The sequence below is a fragment of the Emiliania huxleyi genome, assembly GCF_000372725.1.
Source record: "Emiliania huxleyi CCMP1516 chromosome Unknown EMIHUscaffold_166, whole genome shotgun sequence".
In the NCBI taxonomy this organism is placed as follows: domain Eukaryota; phylum Haptophyta; order Isochrysidales; family Noelaerhabdaceae; genus Emiliania; species Emiliania huxleyi.
Genome location: NW_005200922.1, coordinates 348,816 through 360,434, shown reverse-complemented (window position 1 = coordinate 360,434; position 11,619 = coordinate 348,816). Strand labels below are relative to the sequence as shown.

At 65.2% G+C, this 11,619-nt stretch overlaps 4 protein-coding genes across 4 annotated transcripts in view; all 4 read left to right on the top strand.

Moving 5' to 3' along the window:
- Positions 1-248: 248 nt before the first annotated feature.
- On the top strand, positions 249-808 carry EMIHUDRAFT_364462 (hypothetical protein). The gene is made up of 2 exons (XM_005784968.1): positions 249-755; positions 786-808. Exon 1 carries the CDS (start codon positions 313-315, stop codon positions 640-642), a length of 330 nt encoding a protein of 109 aa, XP_005785025.1. The 5' UTR covers positions 249-312; the 3' UTR covers positions 643-755; positions 786-808.
- A 2,436-nt stretch (positions 809-3,244) lies between these two features.
- Positions 3,245-4,358, top strand: EMIHUDRAFT_423756 (hypothetical protein). Its single transcript, XM_005784967.1, has 4 exons — positions 3,245-3,710; positions 3,821-3,895; positions 3,966-4,064; positions 4,154-4,358. The coding sequence occupies exons 1-4, from the start codon at positions 3,315-3,317 to the stop codon at positions 4,238-4,240; spliced, it is 657 nt and encodes a 218-aa protein (XP_005785024.1). The 5' UTR covers positions 3,245-3,314; the 3' UTR covers positions 4,241-4,358.
- A 2,474-nt stretch (positions 4,359-6,832) lies between these two features.
- On the top strand, positions 6,833-7,554 carry EMIHUDRAFT_112300 (hypothetical protein; the record flags this gene model as incomplete). The annotated part of the gene is made up of 3 exons (XM_005784966.1): positions 6,833-6,865; positions 7,143-7,283; positions 7,336-7,554. 3 exons carry the CDS (start codon positions 6,833-6,835, stop codon positions 7,552-7,554), a joined length of 393 nt encoding a protein of 130 aa, XP_005785023.1.
- Positions 7,555-10,059: 2,505 nt separating this feature from the next.
- Positions 10,060-11,619, top strand: part of EMIHUDRAFT_112299 (hypothetical protein) — a gene marked incomplete at both ends in the record, with an annotated part of 11,486 nt that continues 9,926 nt past the window's right edge. The window contains 5 exons of the mRNA XM_005784965.1: positions 10,060-10,659; positions 10,720-10,761; positions 10,835-10,857; positions 11,001-11,068; positions 11,109-11,431. Of these exons, the coding sequence (XP_005785022.1) occupies positions 10,060-10,659; positions 10,720-10,761; positions 10,835-10,857; positions 11,001-11,068; positions 11,109-11,431 (1,056 nt within the window). The remainder of the gene's footprint in view (positions 10,660-10,719; positions 10,762-10,834; positions 10,858-11,000; positions 11,069-11,108; positions 11,432-11,619) is intronic.

Sequence of the window (11,619 nt, the reverse complement as noted above, 5' to 3'; positions counted from 1 at the left end):
GCCGTGTGCCGGGGAGTCGATCAGGCAGTTCACTTTGGGGGCTACGGGTATCCCCCCTGGCTATACTTTGAGATTAGGCATCAAAAGTGGTTCACAGTGGAGGCGGTCGCCGTCCTAGGCATAGGCGAGCGTGCCGGCGCCCGCCTCGATGTTGTTGCGCTTGAGCCACTTTGCGGCTTCTTCAGAAGCGGCTTTTGCGATAGAGCGATTCTAAGATCAGGTCTCGCACCTCCCCACTGGAAACGAACATCTGAGTTTCAAATCTCGAATAAATCTCGAAACACTCTTGAATGCTCACTTGGCAGGTAACATATGCGCCACGCGCCCCAACCGCTCCTCTGGTCGCCGCCGGCCTCCGCGGCGGCGGCGATGTCCCAGCGCCACCCATCGGCCAGCCCTCAGATCGATCGATCGGCGCTCAAAGTCGGCTTCAGATCCGAGAACGCTGCTGGCGCCGCCGCCGATCCCAGCGGCGACGCCAGCAGCTTCCTCTGCTCTCCAATGCGCCGAGAAGCGACGCGGGGGTGCTCGGCCCGCCATGGACGACGAAGGATCCGCCGGGCGCGCGTCGGACGGTCCGGTGGCACCCTCTGCGCGCGGCACCTGCCGGCGCCCCGACGACAGCCGTCGCGCCACCGCTGATGGAGGGGCGGTCGGCGCCGCTGCCGCCGCGCCGCCGGTGGGAGGGGCACTGGTGGTGGCCTGGGCGGCCCTCCGCCGCCGCTCGGGGCGCCCGGGCAGCGGTGGCAGCCTGCGCCCGCGTGCTTCGAGCTGCCCGCTCGGTGCTTCGAAATGCCCGCTCCGGCGGCCCGCCTCGGCGCTATTCTTTTTTCTACTAAGCAAAATTCGAGCCAATTGAGGAAACTCAAGCGGGCAGGCTGGAAGCACTGAGGGACGGCCGATGTTCGCCCAGTGGGAGACCTGATTTTAGAATCGCTCATGACTGCGACATCTTTGGCGGGGACCTCCCCGAGGCTCCCCGCCAGCGAGTCGCCGGCCATATCTGGGATAGCGTGAAGGGACTCCCCCAAAGTGCTGGTCGTGACCAGTTGACGCTGCCACGTCCGGCCGTGCCCCGCGGGGGCGCGGTCGGCACCAGAAGGGGGTTGATACGTTCTCTAGAGACGACGTAGTCGTGGACGGCCGCAATCACAGTGGACGGACACGACAAGACGAGTGTGAAAGCACGGAGGCAACAAAACACACTAGGGTTCGGGAGAAGGCTAGGGTTAGGGAGAGAGTGCCTGACGGGCTTCGGCCCGACGCCCATCCCCTCTTTTGGGTTGTAGCATGTAGGTATATTGTTGGCAAGAGGGTTGTACGGTTTCTTTCTTTTCTTTCTTCAAGGGGCATCAGGCCACCTCGACAGATAAAATCCCTAGTGGCGGCGTCCGTCTTCCCATCCCTCCCTTGGTGCGCCTCGAGCCGATCGCCGGCCGCGCCGTCGCCGCCGCCCAACCTTGCCGCTTCGCGCCCCAGTACGCCGCCGCAGTCCCGCCCGCCGCAGCAGCCCCGCCAGACGCCGAAGCTGCTCCAGCGTGGGTCCCGACGGGGCGCCGGTGTCGCGCGGCAGGGCCACCCCCTCGCCTCCGACTCGCCGCCGTACGCCGCCGCCGGCCGTCACCCTCCTCTGGCACCCGCGCCTCCGCCCGCTGTGGCAGTTCAACAGATCCAGCCCAGCGTCCTCAACGTGTCGATTGGGGACTGCTCGTTCGTTCCGGCCGAGATACTAGGCGGTGCTGCCGTGCACTGGCGCCAGCGAGCTCCATTCAAATCCCGCGCGCGCGATCGGCAGTCGAGTTACAACCCGCAGCTGTGCTGTGTGCGCGGCGCGCGCACTCGAAACGTGGTTCGGCGATCTCTCGGCGACCACTCGTCGACTCGCGCTCGGACGCGAGGTGTGCGCTCGCCTGCCTCCCCCGGGAAGGACACGGCCATTTTCAGCGAGATCTGTGGAATCATCCTCACCACCCCCTGTCCTCACGCCACCCAACCCGTCCGGCTGCTGCCATACTGGGACGTGAGTGCAATATTTGTGCTGCCCTCGCCATCCGACGCGTGTGCTCCGCTCCCCGCAGGCGAGGATCGCCATCGCGCACCAACACGCTTCGTTCGGGAGGCGCGCGGCGCGACCCGCGTTGCGAGATCGTCGGCGGAGCCCGCGTGCTGGCCCTCTCCGGGACCGCCGCCGGGGCCCAGAGGGCGCAGATTCGGCCCACCAGGGTCCAAGAGGGCGGTTCTGACACCGCCAAGCGGTGCTTTCGTGTGGACCCCGCGAGCTCGCGTTCATCCCTTCAAAAATATTTATTCGCCCGCAGTTTGCCTCCAGTGCCTCTGTGCCGCCGCGGAGGCGCGGGGCAGGGGACCTTTTTAAACCGCACTCTCAAACATCCGCGGCGCACCAGTCGCAGTATATGGAGCCGGACAGCACGCAGCGGAGTATCACTCGCACGGCCCGTGGCACCTCCGTGCAGCCGCGACCGCGGCGAAGCGACAGAGGAGAGACGAGAGCGGCGGCTGCAGCGTGGCACGAGGGGTACAGTGACGGGAGTCGTTCGAGCTTGCCCTTGAGGACGGAGTTGGTTTTCGCCTGCGCGGCGGGCGAGAGACGAGCTCGTGAGACGGCGGCGCGGGCCGAGCGCCGCGCTGCGGCTCGGTGGTTATGCCGCGATCGCGGGCGACACAGCGAGCGCGGAGCGTCGGGATGGAGAGGTGGGAGCGAGAGCGCGCGCGTCGGCCGTCTCGGGCCGGAGCGAGTCGTGCTGACCTCAGCGCACGCTCGCGGCGCCTCGAGGCCGCGCGGCGACGTGCAGGAGACGGCTTTTGCGGCCGCCGTCGAGGCGCTGTCGAGGCGCCGACTTTGCCGCGCCCGTACTCCACAACGGCGATTCGAATTCGGACGAACCCAGGGTGTGCGAGGGCCGCGACGCCGAGGCCGGCACGGGACGACCGAACGCGACGGCCGCCGACCAACCACGCAGCCGCAATCACAGAATCGGCTCAACACTCCCTTCGGCGCGAGTGGGCTCTCCCCCCTACTCGGGTAGGAGCCGGAACCCGGGTCCGTCTCACAGAGCCCCATGAACGTACTGCTCCTCTCCGCCTCCCTCTCCTTCGCGATCGGGCCGGCGCGCCCACTTCCCGGCCGCCCTGCCGCGCGCCTGGGCCCGCCGCCGCGGCTGCAGTCGCTGTATGCGGACGACGGCGGCGAGGCTGACGTGGATTGGGACAAGGAGGCGGCCGCGCTGGCGAAGCGGGGTGCGCAGCGGCCCAACCCCTACGTGGAGGCGGTGCGGAGCGTCGAGCTCCCCGAGATGGTGGCCGAGTTTGCCAAGACTGCGCCCGAAGCCGTGCAGCTCGCCGTCAAGCAAACCGTGGCGGCGCTACTGGGGCAGATGCCGGCCGAGGTGGCCGACGGCGCAATCACGGCGACGGGGCAGTCGCTCGCTTCGCTCTTCTTCTCGATGCAGATGACGGGCTACATGTTCCGTAACGCCGAGTACCGCCGCTCGCTCTCGACGACGCTCGCCGCCGCCGAGGACGAGATGGCAGAGGCGGCGGCGCTGCCTCCGGTGAAGGGAGAGATCACGGTGTCGCTCGCGCCGGGGATGGAGGCGAAGGTGGACGCCGCCGCGTACATGGCGGAGCTCCGCTCCGAGGTGGAGGGGCTCCGCGCGCAGCTCGCCTCAGCGCGCGAGAAGAAGGCGGAGCTGCCACCGCCGCCACCGCCGCCCTCTCGCCCTCGGCCCGCCCCACCGCCCTCTCGCCCTCGGGCGGGGCCACGCGCGAGCGGCGCCGACCCGACGTGCCGCAGGCGGAGCAGCCGCTGCTCGCCTTCATCCAGTCGCTGCCCGGCGACGAGGCGCGCCAGCTGCAGGGAGGCGTCTCCTCGGAGGTGCTCGAGGCGATGGGCTAATCTCGGCTCATCTCGGCTCATCTCGGCTCATCTCGGCGTCTCCTCGGAGGTGCTCGAGGCGATGGGGCAGCTCGTCACCTCGCTGCTGCGAGACATGAACGTGGCGCCGGACGCACTCACCGAGGCGCCGGTCGCCAAGATGCGCGAGGTGGCCGTCCCTCCCCGCCCCCGCACCCGCCTCACTCGCAGCCCCGCCCGCCGCTTGCCCCGCTCACGGACCGCCCCGCCCGCCGGCAGGTGCTCATCCTTCAGCTTGTGCAGGGCTACAAGCTGCGCGAGCTCGAGGTGCGCGCCGAGCTCAAAGGGACCTTCTGGGACCAGTAGGGGAGGCCGGCGCCGGCGTGGCGCGCGGGGGTCTCGGCTTCGGCTTCAGAGATCAAGAGTGTTTTGTGAGAGGGGGTGAGCCGCAGCGTTTCTCGTTAGTCGTTTTTCAGTCGTTGAGTAATACTGCCAGCCTCCCCCCCTCCCTTCTACCCTTGCAATGAATGACGGGGCCGACCTTGTTCTCCCTCGCCCCCCGCTCAACCTTGCGAGCTACGCTGGCACTGCCGATGACCTCTTGGACATCCCCTTCGTCGTGTGGGTCATGACGACGGGAGTGCCTGTCTTCGTCTCTCCCATGAGGTCGCTCACAGCGTGCGCAACCGCGTTCTGGCCGCTCGAGGTCTTGGCCAGGTCGCGCAGCACCGAGTCGAGCGCCTTCTGCGCCGATGCGTCGTTGAGGACAATCTTCGAGGACTGGCGCTGCAGGCTGCTGCCCTTCTTCGTCACCACGAGCTCGCCGGCCACGCTGTGCTTCTTGAGCAGCTCGATCTTCTCCTTGAGCGCGCCGTCCACCTGCTTCTGTGAGCCGAGCGAGTCGAGGAACTGGTGCAGCACGTAAGCCGGGATGTTGCCGCGCTGCTCGTGCTGCGCCTCCAAGTCGTCTGTGGCGAAGAGCTTCGAGTTGATGTGCTTCTCAGTCGCCCAGATCACGTACTTTGCATGGAGGAGGATGCCGAGCCGCACCAGGTACGGCCCATTGAAGTACTCGCCGCGGTGAAAAACTTCGACCTTGCCCGCATTCAGGTACTTGAAGCCATAGCACTGAACTTGATCCCACAGCACAAAGTGTGTCAGGGGGATCCAGTTCACGAAGCGCTCGCGCTTTTGGAAGAAGCCCACGATCTCCTCGCCGTTCTCGTCCTCCCCTTCCTCCTCCTCCAGCGTGAAGGAGATCTCCATCGAGTTGTAGACGACGTTGGTGTTTTCGCGCTCTGTGTCCCACACTACGCCGGCAAGCACAAAGTGGATCGCAATGGGGAAGATGCCCAGGATCTGCAGAAAGTCCTCCGTCGAGTAGAAGTCAATAATCGCGTCGGGGTCTTTGTCGGTGGTGAAGGAATAGTAGAAGAAGTCATCGGGCTCTGTGAAGGGCAGCGCCAGGAGGACGCCACCTGCGAAGGCTGCGACTTCCTTGCGGAACACGCTCGTGACGACCGTTTTCGTCAGGCTGGCGGCCGTGCTGGCAGAGCGGGCCGAACCGCTCGCGCGTGTCGCGCGAGAGAGCAGCGGGGCCGCCACCCTGCCAAGCCGAGCGGCCATCATGGTGTGCGGATGTCGCTTCGGCCGTCGCCGTTCGTTCGCTCCCTCCCCTATCGTAAGAACTCATCACGGCGTAACTTATTATGACTTTATATGTTTTTTGTCATACTACGTGCCTCCCTGTGTCTGTAGCCTGGCGTTTATGCCCCGTCTTTGCCGCGTCTGAGAGAGAGATTTTTGAAAACCAACACTTCTTCTGGACAGGGTGCCCCGCCACAACGACCCCTGGAATTGCGACTCGCCGCTTTCCTCCCGCTGTGGTGTGAGCTCTGTGTCGCGATCCACGAACAACATACCTAGTCTTCTCTCTCGCGTCTGTGCCCCCGAGTTCAATTTCTGGCTGCCTTCCGGAAGGCGGACTGCTGACTGACAGAGTGTTTGGCACTTGCTTGCGCCTTCCTTGGCCTGCACCCATGTTTCCGGAAACCAAAAAGGAAACGAGAGGGTCCCCAGCACTTTTCGTTTCCGGAAATTTCCAGGGAAACGAGAGGGTGTTTGGTGCTCCATTCCTGCTCCATTCTGGCAACTCTCGAGTTTCCCTGAGTCTGAGAGCTGGTCCTCTGGGGCAAATCTGAGGCGAAGCCGAGGAACCCGGCAAAATACCCAGGGAATTTTCCAGGTATACCCGGGGTTTTCCAGGTATACCCGCAAAATACCCGGTATTTTGCCGATTTGGCTTATTTTGGGCCCAAACCAGCTGATTTCCACGGAGTTTCCTTGGGGTCGTCGAAACTAGAGAGGAAGGAAACGAGAGGGTGCTGTAGAGAAACACGGAAAGGAAACGGAACGGGGTGAGCGAACACCTCTGTGCGCTGCAGTGCAGTCGCGCTCCCAATACGTGCATCACTTTTGTGACAGGTCTCAGACTTTGAGCGGCCATATCTCGGTAACTATTGATGGTCCACCGGAAAACTCTTCGGATTTGGAACAGGGGCCCGGCCCCCGTTCGAATGGCGATGAGTTCTCCGGTGGACCATCAATAGTTACCGAAGAGGCCGCTCAAAGTCTGAGACCTGTCACAAAAGTGATGCACGTATTGGGAGCGCGACTCCGTGAGACTCGCACGCCGGAAAAAATTATTTTTTGGTAGGTTCATCAGGCATCGCTCAGCTTTTTGGTGGGCCCGCCGAAACGCCTCCCCGCCCTCCCCCCCGCGCCCCGCAGCCTCCTCCGCACACACACACACTCCCCGCCGCCGCACGCCTCGTCTCCCATGGACCCAGACCCGAGCCGCCCTCCCCGCCGCGGCTGCTCGTCGCCGGCGCTTGCGCAAACGAACAGCAATCACACCACCCTGCACGGTCGTCTGCGTTCCTCCGTAGATACAGCAAAATGGCGCCTACCACGACCGAGACCATGATCATCGTGCGCGCCCGGCCCCCGATCCTCCTCCGCTGCACTGGATAGCACGTCGCCACCGCTCGCCGCCGCCTCGCCTCGCTTCTTGACCGCCGCCATCGACGCCCGACCCCCCGTTTACATCGCCGGCCAAGCCCCTTGCCGCCCTCACCGCCGCTTCCCTCGCCCCCGCTCCCCCGCCCCCGCCCCCGCGAACACCTTTGATCCTTTGCCATAGGAGATGCCCCCACCACCCGCACGACCCATTCCGTTCACCCCCCCCCCCCCGCGCGCGCGCCCGCAGGAGATCGTCGACGAGTCCCTCGAGGCCGCCGGCATCAGCCTCCCCTACATCAAGAAGCAGCTGGGTGACAAGTACCCCGAGGACTTCGGCGAGATGAACCCGAAAACGGCAAAGAAGGCGCGTCGCCACGCGTCGCCCCTTGTATTAGCACCGAGGTTTAGGGAGATGCGCCTGTGTGTGTTGTGTCGAACAGGTGGTGAAAGCCGTGAAGTCCGCGGAGGCCAAGTCGCTGATCAAGAAGGCGGCGCGCGGCGAGAAATGGCGCACAATCCAAACCATTCCCAAGGGCGCGAAGAAGCAGCCGGCGGCCAAGTCGGACGCCAAGCCGCAAAAGAAGAAGGTCAAGCCGGCGGCCAAGGAGCCCGAGCCGGTCGTCGCGGACGAGTCCTCGGACCCCGACGAGGAGGAGTGAACGATGCGCTCGACGCCGAGTCCCAATCCGTTTGACCGTCTCATGGCTCAGACTCTCGCGAGCCCGGAAACGTGACGACTCGAGCTCGCCTCGGAGTGAACGGAATGGTGCGTGGTGAGGGCCCAGCGTGGGAAGGGTGGGCGCGCCGCGCGTGCCCCCCCGTTTTGTGCTCGGTCTTTGTCTTCAAAAGGAATCTCCTCCGCGTGTGTCGTTTCACTCCGCAGAACGTTTCGATTGCGCAAAGGGACGCGCGTCGCGTGATTTGGGGCCTGTCGCTCAGATAATTTGCGCTTGCGGGGTGGGGGGCGGCATGTGGGACTGGGTGGGGGTGGGCAGGGGGTGGAGAGCGCAAACGTGCCGCTCGTTGGCGACGAGACGAGAGATGCGCGCACTCTACCACTCTCCCAGGCGGAACGGGCGACGTGGCCGAATCCATCCGTCCTTGCGGTTTTGTGTGCAAGACCTCGTCGCCAGTTTTGCGCCGTCCTTCGTGAAGCTATTTGTTGAAACGCTGGCCGCTGCGGCTGGCGAGCCGAGGGTATTCTGTACACATCGTTGTGTCCTCATGGACCAGGATCATTCTGGCCCGCGCTTCCGTAGCGCCTCGGGGTGCCACTAGACTACGGCTTGCACTGGCCACACTGCGTCGCGACCGACCTCGTGGCGGCGGCGGCGGCGGCGGGAGAGGGGCCAATACATACTTGAGGAAACGTACCGCCGCCGAGCGCGCCCCGCCGCGTCGCAGCGCTCTGGCCTCTGCCTTGCGCAGCGTTGATGCGATCGCGTCAGGACGGCGCCGTATGTGGCTCCGCGGCCGCGACTGACCCCCGGCAAACTCAGCCCTGTGCGGCTCGATGCCGAGACGGAGGAGGTGGGCGCAGCGTGTGGCGAGGGCGCGCTGGCCATTCCACTGCTGCGCAACGACGCGGGAGAATTGTCCGCAGCCTTCGCGCCGCATGGATGCCCCGAGACCGCGGCTCTCCGCGCGGCGGCGGCGGCCGCGGTTCGGGGGGGATGACAACCATCGGACCCTGGTGATACAAAAGGATGGGAGCACCTGCGAGATCTCAAACGGCAAGATGATCAACTGTTGGCGATGACGTGCACGCCCGGCCATACACAGGATAACACCTGGGTGTACGCTCCTGCGCCTAACTGTAGCGGCCGTGTGCTAGCGGCACCGGTAGCGCAGTGAGACGACGTGTATCGTACAGGCTATCTATCCGAGCCTGGGGAACTGCCGGGGCAGTCGGAGAAGGGGCAACTCCGTGCACTGTAGACGGTCGGCCGTCAGAAAACACGACCGCGTTACACCAATCCTCGCTACCCAACCCGCGGCCTCGAGAGTCGAGACCTCGAGAACGGATCCGGCCGCACTCGTTCCTCCAAGCCGCAGAGCAGCGCTCGGCCGACGTCCACGCGGCTGCGTGTGTGACTTGTCACTTGAGCCCCTCCCTGTCTCTAGATATAGTATCTTTAATAGTAGTCCGTCTGCGCAGCGCTCTCGGAGAGGCGCTTTGTACTCGGGTTTGGAAAGGCTGGGGCCCGCCGGAGGCCTCTGTATTTTCTTTAGTGGGCAAAAATCATCCAAAATTCCTTTTTTACGATGTCCCGCCCGCGCCGCCACCGCCGCGAACTCGCCAGTGCCAGAGAGGCAGATACGGCGCGGCGAACTCACTCGCGTACGACGCTAGCAAGCAAAAGAAGGACGCTCAACGCTGGTTCCCTGCAACGCCCCCGCCATAAGCTGCCACACACTCGCTCTCGAGAGTGCGCTTCCAGCTCGCCCCCGGCGGAGAGCGGGATGGTGCGCGTGCGGAGATCGCGCTCCATACACCGCACACCATACAGTACCCGGACAGGGTGGCCCGCCACAACGACCCCTGGAATTGCGACTCGCCGCTTTCCTCCCGCTGTGGTGTGAGCTCTGTGTCGCGATCCACGAACAACATACCTAGTCTTCTCTCGCGTCTGTGCCCCCGAGTTCAATTTCTGGCTGCCTTCCGGAAGGCGGACTGCTGACTGACAGAGTGTGTGTTTGGCACTTGCTTGCGCCTTTTCTTTTCTTTCTCTACTCCCTACCTGTGTTAGTGCCAGTGCGCGCCAGACCCGCGCCCAGTGTCGTGCACTTGGAGCACTTGGAGTGCAGTCATAACCTGGGGTGCGAAAATTGTTTTGAAAGAAAGAAAGAAAACCGGTAACCACAGCAAGGGAGGGATGGTAAAGAAAGAAAACAGACAAACCAAGCGAGGGATGGGAAAAGAAAGAAAACAGACAACCCAAACGAGGGATAGGGGAGGAGGACAGGGTCCACACCTGCACGAGCAGGATTTTGGGAGAAGGGGAGGCCCGACTGGCGCATATTCTTTTCTGTGTTAGTGCCAGTGCGCGCCAGTCCCGTTCCCAGTGTTGTGCGCGCTTTGTAAAATTCTTTTCTGCAGTTGTTGCGCGCCGTTGTTGCGCGCGGCTCACGGCTCTGCTCGCCCGGGCGGCAGTTGCACGTACATGTACATGTGGCAGTTGCACGCCCACACCCCGCTAAAATTTGTCGCCGCCGCGGAGGCTCACGACCCGCGTGTGCATCCGGGCGGCCGGCGGCAGCTCTCGCTCAAGGCGGGCTGGCGGCTGAATGGCAACCTGCAGACGCTCGGCTACTTTGCCGCCGAGATGTGCGTGGGCAACCCGCCACGGTCCTTTTCGCTCATCGTCGACACCGGCTCCGGCATGACGGCGCTCCCTTGCGCCGACTGCACTCACTGCGGCCACCACTCGGCGGGCACTCGCTTTGACGCTTCGGCGTCGCCAACCTCGTCGGTGGTTGGCTGCTCCGGCTGCGGCTCGTGCGACCGCGGCTCGTGCGGCTACTCGGTCTCGTACACGGAGGGCTCCTCCATTCGAGGCCGCCTCGTCAGGGATGAGGTGCACTATGCGGTCGACGGCGCATCCGGCCGCACCGCGCCGACCGTCTTTGGCTGCCAGACGTACGAGTCGGGCCTCTTCCACTCGCAGCAGGCGGACGGGATCGCCGGCTTCTCGCGCGCGGGCTCCGGAGGCCAGGGCGGCTCGCTGCTGAGAGACCTCTGCGCGGCGACGGGCGCGCCCGCCGTCGGCTAGCTCCTGCCGCCACCGGACTCGTCCATGACGCGTCCACGCCCCGTCCCGCAGGCGCGCCCGCCATCTTCTCGCTCTGCCTCTCCTCGGACAGCGGTGGGAGGGGCTGCGGGGGCGGGAGGGTGGCCCTCGCCCCTCCTGCCGCCCACCACCGCGCCCCTCGCTGCAGGCGCGCTGGTCATGGGAGGCGCGGTGCCGCCCTCCCTGCGGCCGGCGTGGGTGCCGACGCTAGGGCGGCCGGGCGACTACACAGTGCAGGCTCGGGACTCGCGGTGGCAGTAGTGGAGTGGGAGGAGGAGGAGGAGGCAGGACTCACAGCCGACTGCGCGGCGCAGGTGCTCGAGTTCCGCGTCGGGGGCCATACCGTCGGCTCGCCCTCCGCCGCTGCTGCGAGCAGCGCAAGGTGCGAGCCGCGCCTCTTCACAGCGCCTCGCCGTGAACAGGCTCGCCGTCTGACTTTTCGCACTCGATCGTCGACTCGGGCACCACCTTCATCTACCTCCCCCCGACGCCCTACGCCGCCGTGCGGCGCCTCTTCCAGCAGAGCTGCCCGTGGCCCGCGGGCTGCGCCTCGCGCTCGGTCAAGGGGCACTACCCAGACGACTTCTGCTACACGATGGAGGAGGCCGACCTCGGTGGGTTCGCCAACCACTCGATCCGCCTCGGCGGCGGCTTCGAGCTCCCGCTCACGCCGCGACAGTACATCTACAAGGACCGCCCCGGCGTCTGGTGTCTCGGAGTCTTCGACAACGGCCACGCCGGCCTCGTGATCGGCGCGGCGGCGATGCGAGGCCACGAGGCGCCGCGAGATGCAGCCGAGATGCGGGGCCGAGAGGGAGAGGAGATGCGGGACCCGAGGCGGCGGCCGCGCTCTCCCCCCTCCCTCTCCCTCCCTCTCCCTCCCTCGTCCTCCCACTTCCTCCCACTTCCTCCCTCTTCCTCCCTCTTCCTCCC